Consider the following 11,658-nt stretch of genomic DNA (forward strand, 5'->3'; position numbering starts at 1 on the left):
GAAAAGCCTCAAAAGACGCTTTTTACCCTTGGAGCTCCACCTGCTAAAGTGACACAGAGGAGGAGAAGAAAATAGAACCGTTCACCCTTGAGTGAACCTGAGACACCAAAGGGGATGAGACCAAAATTATGTTTTTGGGTTTTTTACTTTCATATAAACGAGTCACGTTACATTTTCTTTATTTATGTACATTTTCTTAATAAATTAATGAATGGTGTTGGGAGGTAATTTAGTTAGATTAGTTGGTTAGTTTGATCAGAATCACATAAAATTCAATGTCACAAAGTAGGTTAACTAGTCCTAAAAGTGACGTGATTTTTGTGGTGAATTCTTGTTAAGTTATGTAATGGAATAATGTTAAAAAAGCTGAGTTTTTATTTGAATGTCTATACCTGTTTTCGTTTTTAAGTATGCTTTTATATATTGGAATTAGTTTTTCAGCTTTATTTATGTATTTATTTATTTTTTCGGTTAGACAATGTTTTAGTTGTAAACATTGTCAACATTAGAAATAGCTTTTAGTAGGATAAACCTTCCAATACAAACATTTCAACGGATTACAGCTAATATTTACATATCTGTGATTGCAAATAAACATTCTATTTTATGTATTTATTGGTTAGGATTTAAAAACTGTAAAATGTATTAAAAAAAAAAAAAAAAGTGATTCTGTTTTTGTGTGTGTGTGAGAATGTGTGAGTGAGTGAGTGTGCACGCGCGAGCGTGCAAGTGTGTGTGTAATGCAACCACAAGAGGTCACAATCTATTGTCGTCTTGTGCCGGTCCCAAGTCCGGATAAATGCAGAGGGAGGTGTGACAGTATTTATCAGAACCCTTTACTGAGTAGGAACCATCAACATTCTTTTACATGTCCGGATTGACGTAGCCGGAACCCCGCTCTGGACCTGACGACCTGGTGGGCGGGACCCTCCCCAAGGACCTTGTGATTTCCTCATTCCTGCTGACACAGCTCCCTTTGAAGAAAAAGAGGCTGAGGACTGTCCATCACCCATGCATTGGGCTTTTTTGCAGTTTAGTGAATATGTTAGCTTTATGCTAGCTGTTTTGGCTAAATTAGACATTTTAACAGTTGTTTTTGGCTAATTTTACCCTTTTCTCTGTTTCTTCTAGGCTTTTTTGGAGTTTAGCTAATATTTCAGCTACATGCTAGCTGTCTAGCTGGCCAATTTAAGCTTATTTGAGTTATTTAGGCTAATTTGGAGTTCAGCTAATATTTTAGCCTAATGCTAGCTGTTTTGGCTAATTTAAGCTTATTGGAGTTATTTAGGCTAATTTGGAGTTCAGCTAATATTTTAGCCTAATGCTAGTAGTTTTGGCTAAATTAGACATTTTAACAGTTATTTTTGGTTAATTTAGTCTTTTTCTCTATTTCTTTTAGGCTGTTTTGGAGTTTAGCTCCTAGTATTTCAGCTACATTTTAGCAGTTTAGCTTAACTTAGACATTTTTTTGCAGTTTTTTAGACTGATTTGGAGTTCAGCTAATATTTTAGCTAGCTATCAGCTTCAGCGTTTTTTATCTTATCAATTTCAGTATCTTTAGCTATCAGAACTAGCATCTTCAGTTCAGCTTAAGCTGAATAAATTATCTTTATTAGTGAGTTTGCATTGATGTAATCAACTTAAATGGTTATTTTTGTTGTATTATTTAGTTTCCACAAATCTACTCTTTGAATGTGATTCCGCATGGAAGAACAAATTAGTTAAAATAAATGACACACAATAAATGAGGATTTATGTAAAGACAAAATATGACCATCTTTCAAATCAGAAACAACTTCTATAAATGAACAACTTTGTTTTATTAAATCTTCTTCATTGGTTTAATATATATATATATATATACATATGGACCCTCATGCAAATGGAAAACAAATGTGGGGGAAAAAAAAGTCTTGGTGTGATTTGGCTCCCTCTGCTGGCTGATTTCATTACTTCTCTAGTTTAAATCATTAATCTTAACTTGCAGACCTTCAAGCATCAAGTGTTCTGCGTGCACACATAAATAATTAGCAACTATATTTTTCTCACATAAAAACTTGACTAAATAAGCTTTTATAAGCAGCTACCAGAAATAATACAGATGGAGATTTTCCCACAGATTTAAATCCATGTCAGCTCAAGAGTTCCCAGAAAGGCATAAATGCCGGCCATCTCACCATTGTACAGGTTGCAGGTTATGCAGAAAGGGCCTGAAACCACAGCTGCACTCAAAGATCATGGTGCCGAAGCTCCAGTAGTCCACGGTGACGGTGTACGGCTTGTTCTCGAACAGCTCAGGCGCCTGAAGAGGAAAAAATGCGTTGTCAGGGTTTAGAATGGAAACATTGCTACAACCACTCATTACCGACATAGACTTCATACCAGATACTGCAGTGTGCCGACAAAGGAGGTGCAGAGGCTGCCCTGGTCCAGGTCTTTGGCATAGCCCAGGTCGATGATTTTGTGAACGAGCTGCAGCAGAAACATCACACACAGGTTTCATTCATTCATTTGTGCAGACAGAAAGAAAGAAAGACGAGTCAAAATCCAAACGCAGCGACTCACCTTTCCATTGATCTCTTGCAGGACGATGTTTTCCGGTTTAAGGTCTCGGTGTATGATTTTGTTCTCGTGAAGATACTGAATACCAGACCCTGGATCAGACAGGAAATCCTGTTAGCTTACAGCTGAGCATCTGAAAGTAAAGCTCAGGAACGGCAGACTCACCCACATCACTGAGTAAAGAAAGCACCTCACTTTCTTTCAGACCGCAGCAGTTTTCAGGCTTACTTAAAACCTGGAAATGGGATTTATAAGATCATAAAACTGCACTTACACAGCTCACTGTGTGATTAAAAACACAGGAGTCCTCCTGGACCAGGGAGCGGCTCACCTTCCTCAGGTCTCCTTTGGAGCAGTACTCCATGGCCAGCAGTGGAAGATCATGGAAGGCGATGATCTCAATCTCCTCTGGAACATCCTGAGCTGTCACCACATTGATGTGATTCAGCCTGAGGAAGTGTGGAGCAGCAGTTATGACAGCGCAGTTCTTCACAGCGCTCTACTGCTGCCAGCTAAACATGAAACTTCAGATAAAAAACATGAAAAAAAATACAAACTTCTTCATGATCTGGATTTCTCTGCTCCATCTGTCTCTATTTCTTGGTGTGAGCTCCAAACGGCACATTTTCACCGCCAGCTTCTCGTTTGTTTCCTATGAAAACAGAAGTTATGAATTAAAACTAAGTTCTATCGAGTTAAAAGTATGACCTATTCCAGTTAAAATGGAATCTTTGGTCTTTTTAACATGTTATTGTTGCATTGTTCTCATAACGGAGGACATATACATATATATAAAATAATTTAAGATTAAAACTGTGTTTTGAAAGTGCTGAAGCATCCACTTGAAGACAATAGATCCACGTAGGTCTTCATTTTCCTCGTCAAAACTGTACGGCTCGACAGCTCCAATATTGCTCGCCGGTCTATGCTATGTTAATGTTCACTTGGCTTTGTGAGGTGCTATTTAGCTAACTGGAGAGAGTGTAAACAAAAGGCTGATGGGAAAAAAGCTGAGCTAAATTTTTCAACCCAGATGAGCATTTCTGGTGACCGTCTGGCGCGCTAAAAAAAATATGTCCCCCATAAAGAAAAAAAAAAAGTTCATTTTGGCTAAAAACTGCATAATTATCATTAACTGTGGACAATATCGCTTGAGTATGAAAATACAATATTTTTCAAATTTTGCATTAATCAGAATCTAAAAGATCAGAAAGACTTTTACCAACATTTTTACACAACTTGCAAATTATTGTGCAAAACCCATTTTTCCATAATTTTCTAAACAGTTAAGTGTTACAATAAAAAAAAAAAAACTCCCAAGTGTATTTTTTTAAATAACAAACCTTATATGCTCCAAATCAATAAAGTTTTTAAATATTGTATAGATTAAAATGATAATTTGCTGAATTTGCAGCATTTGGTGGTCATATTTAATAAAATCAAAAGCTATTTTAATCAAAAACATCTAAACGGGTCATCTTAAACTTTTACACAGGACCCCTTGCAGCTTCACAATTTATGCACTTAGTGAATTTTTTATACATTTCTGCTTAAATTTCTTTGCAGGATGTCAAATGCATGATAATTTAGGGTCAACGGGTTAAAGTGCAAACAGGTTTTGTGGAATCCTAAGAAGCAGTGATGTCTTTAAAGGCTGCAGATGCGAAAAGTGGTTCTGCTGAGAATGAACTCTAACCTAAAGGTGCTTCAGAAACCGAGTCAGGGCTTTAACTATAGTTGAAAGCTGGGATTGTGCTTTTCCTGTTTTTGACAAAAGAAGCTCAGTTTTTTTGGCTCCAGCTCATACATTTGCATTGAAACATTTTCTGCCTCACAGAGGTGATATTAAAACTGTTTTATACTGGATGGAGGAAACAAACTTATTAAGATTAATCTGCTGTGTAACTGCATTTTTTTTTATAAATACTTCACATGCTCTAGTTATGATAAAGGAGAAATCCGGGTCACAAAATGGCTAATAACGTTTTAGGAAAGTTCTGTTTCATAAGAAAAATGGCAAACATACATGTTTAAACTCAAAAAACTTTTTTTTTTCATTAACTTCATTAGCTTGTAGCTTTTAGTGGTCTGAGCAGCTGCTTTAAGAAGGCAGTGGAAGAATTTAAGACATGTAACCAAAGCGAACGACTAAATCATAGATGGAGGAGGTGGACAGAATTCAGTAGTTTTCCAAAATGAAATTTCATTAAGAATAAAAATATTTTTAAAATGGAATTTTGTTTTCTCTGCAGCCTCGTACCAATTTGCCCATGGACCACTGATTTAGTGACAGGAAAACAACTTATAATACTTTTATTACAACAATTTAGGAGTGATTCGTTTAATTTCTTGTTGACAAATGACTATTTCTAGGAGTTAGTTGTAGATTTGGAAACATGAGACTTTAGGAGCTTGAAGGAACCCCGTAAATGTAAAAATTCACAACATAATAGTAAAAATGTCCCCTTTTGTTAATTTGAAAATATTTTTAATACCCAAACAATGTGGATTATTGAAAAAAAATGTTAGGAATTGATATTGAATTGAAAATCTTTCCTTTCTGATCACAAAGAAAATAAAGTAGAGCTTCTAGATATTTGAATCCCTGTTAGTATATACAGTGGTGGACAAAAGTGTTGGTACTCCTCAGTTAAAGAAGGACAAACCCACAATTCTCACTGAAATCACTTGAAACTTACAAAAGTAACAATAAATATTTTTCTTTTTGAAAATTAAACAATCAAAATCAGCCATCACTTTTGAATTGTTGATTAACATAATTATTTAAAAAACAAACTAATGAAACAGGCCTGGACAAAAATGATGGTCCCTCAATAAAAGATTGAAAACTATTTGACCAGAGTGACATGATTAACTCAGGTGTGTCCTTTAATTGACATCACAGGTGTTTTATTTATTGTTACTTTTGTAAGTTTTGAATGATTTCAGTGAGAATTGTGGGTATGTCCTTCTTTAACTTAGGGGCACCAACAATTTTGTCCACGTCTGTATATGTGGAGAAGGACGTTTGCAAGGCATTAAGGAATAATTTAACCAAACTGAGTTTGATGCTGTGAAACCGAATGAATTTATCTTTAGTAAGGTCAACAAAAAAAACATTTTATGCAAATTCTGTACTCGGTAAACGTAAATCAACAAACATCTTACAATGACTGACTTTAGTGGCTTTTCAATATCATGTAAAAGTACTTTAGATTTACATTTTACAAATATTTCTTCTTATTTTGTTGAAGGACTTGCGTATTCTAGGCGTCCAGGCCTGTCCAGGAATACTACAGTCAACATCTGACTACTTTCTGAAGACTGTCCTCTTAAAGTATTAAATGTAAACGTGTATATTTGTATGATGTAAGGGTAAGTGGGTGTGAGGATTTACTTACACGATGTTGGTACAGGTAAACATGGGCAAACCCCCCCATCCCCAGCCTCTCCTTCATCTCCCAGTCCCCGCAGTTTACGTTCTGCCTGAACGGAGGCTTTTCCATGGCTGCCATGTAAGCTGTAAAATACAAATAATTATATATGTAAAAATCCAAATTTAAAAAATCTCACCGAAAAAGGCATTTTTGAGGGAGAAAACGTCGGGTTTTCCTGTCACTTCCTGTGAAAACCCAGAAATCAGACAAAGGTCCGGACTACATCCTGGAACAACAACTGAGCTAACGTCAAATAACATTACAAGCGCTTTTAAAAATATATATCAATGGTATTCTTACATTACTAAAATTCATATTTACAGACATGACACATTAAATAAAACAATAACTATGTGAAGATAAATAGCCGAAACCGTAAAAGCAACACTTGCTAAACAGAAAGAAGCTAGCTAGAAACGACATCCCTACAGACACCAGGAAATAGCCAGGGTCATTCGCGAGCTTTTTAATGCTGGGAAACGAAGTTTTCCTCGTGGACGCCTTCTGATATTTATTTCCTAGACGGAAAGCTTGTGAGGCGCGTTTAGAGACTTACCTCGGGTTCCTAAGAGACTGACATGAGCCGTTTTCAGTGGAAACGCGGACGTGAGGAGCCTTGTTGTTTCCAGGTCTCTGCAGCACCGCGTCGCTGCTGTGTGTGTACTTTCCACGGACGTACGTCACGAGAAACTTGAAAATGAAACCAGGCTGCGTTCAAGAACACTGCTGTGTTTGAAAAAATCACTGTCTGCGAGACTTTTAAACCTCTTTTGGAAAACATTTAAATCTGTGTAAAAATATAAAGTAATATATAATAAGGGAAGACTTTTTTTTAATATCGTAAAAATGTAATTGGAGTCTTAAATAAAATAATGGCGTTGAAAACGACATCTCTAATAACTCAGAACAAATTCTTTAAAAATAACATGCATACAAATTTATTGGTAAATTGGTTTTCTTTCAAGATCCTTTATGAATGAAAATTGTGTTCTTAACATGTTATTGTGTAATTTATCTGAGGATGGAGGACATATATGAAGAAAATTAAGCTTAAAATAGTGTTTCTGAGTATTTATTTTATTGTAAATCAGGAGAACATGAAAGAATACCACTTGATAAAGACTTTATTTGTGACATAGACATATTTTTTGTTCTATATATATATATATATATTAGTGGCGGGCCGTCAGGGCCTGCAAGGCCTTCTCTGCTGGCCTAAAAATATCTGAATCACAGACTGATATTAATTATTATTTATTTCCGTGAATACGTATTCTATAATTCCAAATGCTCTGTCTTCGTCCTTTCATTGCTGTCTCCCTGGTTGCGCTGCTTCCAGACGTGTATTTTCCTATTTAAGCATTAACCAATCACATTGCAGCACCATTTGTTGCTAGGGTCAAAGAAATCCAGTGGCGGGCCGTCAGGGCCTGCAAGGCCTTCTCTGCTGGCCTAAAAATATCTGAATCACAGACTGATAATAATTATTATTTATTTCCGTGAATACGTATTCTATAATTCCAAATGCTCTGTCTTCGTCCTTTCATTGCTGTCTCCCTGGTTGCGCTGCTTCCAGACGTGTATTTTCCTATTTAAGCATTAACCAATCACATTGCAGCACCATTTGTTGCTAGGGTCAAAGAAATCTGCCCGGAGGCCTTCACAATCAGTTCTGCGGGCCCTGTAGCATAAAATAATTGTCGACCAAACTGTTGCTTCAACCAATCAGATTTGGAGTAGGCGACACCAAGGCCAGCTAGCAGGCGCACGGAAACGTCATCATTTTCACGAGCTTTGATTGGATAGCTCGCAGCTCGCTCTGGTTCTGCGTTATGTGACGGACACAGGTGCCGAGGAGCGGCGTGTCAGGTTTGAAGATGTTACCAGTGGAAAGCGTCTCATCGTCTGATTTTTGGTGGAAAATGAATGTCTGGGTAAAGTTGTGGCACAGTTTTGTCTGGCACGGGTAAAGGAGTTCCGTGACACCGTTGAGCGGGAGTGAAGCTGATACGAGGAAATCTACGAGGCCCCTGAACGCACCGCGGGCGCTCCTCGCGCACGAAGAGGTGCAGCGCAAAATCCTCGCGCGCACTACCGACAATATTATTTTCCAGACACAGACCAGATTTCAAGATCACAAAAACTGATGTTTGTCTCCCTCCTGGACCACAAGAGGCTTCAGGAATACCAGAACAATTCCCACATGCAGCCTTTTCCATCACAGCCACGGAACACTTTCCATCTGCGAAACGCATGGATTCTGCACGACAGAGTGATTGAAATCTTCTTGAGGATAGAAAGGATGGATTTTGTGTTTAAATAATCTGGATTTTTGGTGAGTAAAATTTTGCTATCTCCCTACATAATATTGAAATTTTATCAGGTTATTTTTTATGCTTTTGGTGTGTGTGTGGCAGTTGTACCTGCAGTAGAAGTTTTATTGCCATAAAATACTTAATGAGGGTTGGGTTGATTCAGATGGAGCACTACTGAAGGCCTAGGTGTGAAATGCACGGGATGTGAAGGGCTGTAAGTTAGCGGGAGAGTGTGTAAACAGAGAGCTCTCAACAGCAGGAATGGACACGGGGGCGAGGTTTATTCAAAACTCAGAGGCAAATTTCTACTGCCACTCTGCAGAAACTATGTCCAAGAAAAAAACAGTTTTTTTTTTTTAATTTTGGCTAAAAATGTGATAATCATAATTAAAAGACTACTGCTATTGCTTTGAAAATAGATCAAAAGATGAGTGGGACTTTAATTCTTATATTATGACCCCCACAGTCTTGTTTATAACACTATATGTGTAACCATTTGAGATGTTCACAACCACAAACCTACAAAACGGGATATTTATCACACATGCCTCATTCTACTCAAAGAAATAAAAATGTCTTTCATTATTCTGAGTGGTTTTAGCAATTTTTCTTTTAATAACAGTTTTTTTTCAATGTTTCCCAAGCATTGAAATGTGTAAAATACTTTAATTTAAACAGATTCTTTTTACAAAAGGGGTTTTCTGATGGCAATTGTGATGACGTAGTGAAACTGAGATGCAAATTTTTAGACAGGAACCAAAAGGGACAGAAGAATCTGATCTATTGAAAAAATAAATAAATACAATAATTGGACGGAGAGATGAAAGTATCACAAAGCGAACTGCTGTGTTTCATTTCCAAAGGCCTTCATAGATTCACCTGTATTTTTGATGTAAGCTAAAAAAAAAAATCAACATTTGGGCAACAGGTCCTGTTCCTCTACAAAAACAGACACTGTCCCTCATTAAAATGCACTGCAGACCGTCATGCTGCTGAAATATAAGAACAGGTAAGCTGGATAAACCAGATCTGTGGATGGATCTGCTCACGGGACGACCACAATATGCTGATTTACATGTTTTTAAGACAAACTGGAGGGGAAAAAAGCAGTTGAAGGCCTTTTTTAAAACAAACTGTAACATTCTCTCTCTCTATATTTTTTTTATCACACAAGGAATGAAAAGTAAAATTGAACCTTTAGAAACATTTACTTTATGCTTAAAATTAACAGGGAACTTTATAGAAGTTGATTGTGCAAAACAAACTATCTCAAAGAAAATCAATTTATTCTTACGAACAAAAAATGAGCAAAATAGAATGAATGAATGAAATTCACAAACACACACACAAAAATTAAATTCCAACTTTTTAAACTGTGGTTTAAGAAAGAATTGTCCAAAATTGTAAAAATTCCACAACTAAAATAACCCAAGTTGGTTTGGTTTTAACCCAAATAGACTAATGTTTTATCAGTTATTTTAATTTATGAAAATAAAAACAAAAGTCAGGAAAAAACATGCATTGGGTTAAAATGAACCCCCCAAAATTAGAATTGCTCCAAAAAGTACCTCAAAAACATAAAAATTCCAACAACTTGGTTGAAGAATCAACCCAGGTGTTTTTGGAGTGAAACCTTTCCTTTTAACTATAACTCTAAAAATGTTTGAGAAGTTACAATGTTGTATAATGTTTGATAATCTTTAATAAAGTGGAAAGATTGCTTTACATCTGGAGCAGAAAGTGTAGTGTTTCTGTGGATGCAGCTGTGTGAAAGCGCTGCAGCGTGAAGGCTGAGCTGCAGTCAAACATCACAGCCATCAGTTTGGAGCACATATTTATAAAAGCACAATTTTCTTACGTTTGGATTGAATTAGGTCGATTACAACGTTAAGACAAACCGAACTTGTGAACAAAACGAGGTCAAAAAAAAAAGTTCTCCCTCAGGGATTTTAGATCCTCCAGGATCTGCATTCTCGCATATTTATACTGAAACACTTTTTATTATGGGATGGAAAAATGTCAGCACTGAAAGATGACTTAAGTCTATATTAGTAAGACTCTGCAAAATGTAAATACATATTAGTATATTTTTAATTATTGTAGCAAAGTATTAATTGAAACTTTTAGGCTTTGACTGACAAATTCTTGTTTACTTTTGATTTAGTAGCCAAAATAACATCAAAAATACTTTTTTAGTATTGTGCAGATATTTTTAAAGTTTTTTTTTTGTTTTAAAATTGTAAGAAAAGCTTCTAACAAACCAGTCAGACTAACTGCAGGTAAATTCAGTAGTCTAACATTTCTGTTTTTGTGGTGTATTTTCTTCTCTTAAAAACAATATATCTACAATGAAATATCTTTCTAAAAACCATGATTTTTTTTCTGATTTTCCATTTGCACAGATACAGTTACATCATCCATAGGAAAAAGTATCTCAATTATATGCAGATCAGGAATGCATCCTATAGGTACCTGTTTTTTAGATAGATAGATATACTTTAATCATCCCGAAGGAAATTTGTCACATCAGATTTCACATTTTCTTCTTTTTTTCAATACATGAAATTGATGCTCCAAATTTGTTTTCCTCAAACTTACAATTTTCTTTAAAACTTCATCAGAAATGGAAAGATTACACACAATTTCCACAACCAGGATATGGTTAAAGCTTGGATTTGAAATTGGTTTATTAAAAAATATATATGTTAAAGAAGACAAAGAAAAAAGAAATACACCATACAGCATAGACATATCAAACTATGGATGATTAGCTGTGACTTTTTTGCTTATTTAGGAAAAATGTAACAAGTAAAATAATACATATAGTTATAAATAATTTAAATGTTTTCTTGAAAATGACAGTAAGGGAGAAAACTTCTGTTTCCTTATCACAGATGAACCAAGTTACAGACACGATCATGATATTAAATGAAAGGTCCATATTCTGTAAATAATCCATGGTGGCTTCCTTCTTCTGCTGTCAAAATGACAGTCTTCCATATGGTTTTACCAGAGTTTTTAAAGTTATCTGTGCTGTAATGTTTGCAGACAGTGTTTATCAGAGTTCCTGTCCTACAAGCTGTAAAGCTGAGTAAGTCCAGGTCAAGTTGTTTGCAGGTAGTTTGGAGATAGTAAAGATCTCAGCTGCCGTAGCAATTTTCTTAAATTTATATTTTATTCTTTTACATCACTATGTTTATTTTGTTCACGCGGAGCTCCACTGTTTATGTTCGTAGATTTGCTGTAATTTTTCAATTGTTAACACAATCAATGTGATTCCAGTAGATTCTGAAGTGTTAATGGCTGAAAAGTTACAGTATGTTCAATATTTTTGTGTTTAAACA

At 35.7% G+C, this 11,658-nt stretch overlaps 1 protein-coding gene across 1 annotated transcript in view; it reads right to left on the bottom strand.

Annotated features, from left to right (window-relative positions):
• The window catches only part of chuk (component of inhibitor of nuclear factor kappa B kinase complex), a 19,702-nt gene extending 12,990 nt beyond the window's left edge, over positions 1-6,712 (bottom strand). The window contains exons 1-8 of the mRNA XM_024285074.2: positions 6,556-6,712; positions 5,964-6,082; positions 3,120-3,214; positions 2,894-3,011; positions 2,728-2,797; positions 2,566-2,654; positions 2,383-2,472; positions 2,178-2,302 (exon numbers count right to left, since the gene is read on the bottom strand). Of these exons, the coding sequence (XP_024140842.1) occupies positions 2,178-2,302; positions 2,383-2,472; positions 2,566-2,654; positions 2,728-2,797; positions 2,894-3,011; positions 3,120-3,214; positions 5,964-6,077 (701 nt within the window). The 5' untranslated portion in view covers positions 6,078-6,082; positions 6,556-6,712. The remainder of the gene's footprint in view (positions 1-2,177; positions 2,303-2,382; positions 2,473-2,565; positions 2,655-2,727; positions 2,798-2,893; positions 3,012-3,119; positions 3,215-5,963; positions 6,083-6,555) is intronic.
• Between the last annotated feature and the right edge of the window lie 4,946 nt (positions 6,713-11,658).

The sequence above is a fragment of the Oryzias melastigma genome, linkage group LG19 (genome assembly GCF_002922805.2).
Source record: "Oryzias melastigma strain HK-1 linkage group LG19, ASM292280v2, whole genome shotgun sequence".
NCBI classification, from domain to species: domain Eukaryota; kingdom Metazoa; phylum Chordata; class Actinopteri; order Beloniformes; family Adrianichthyidae; genus Oryzias; species Oryzias melastigma.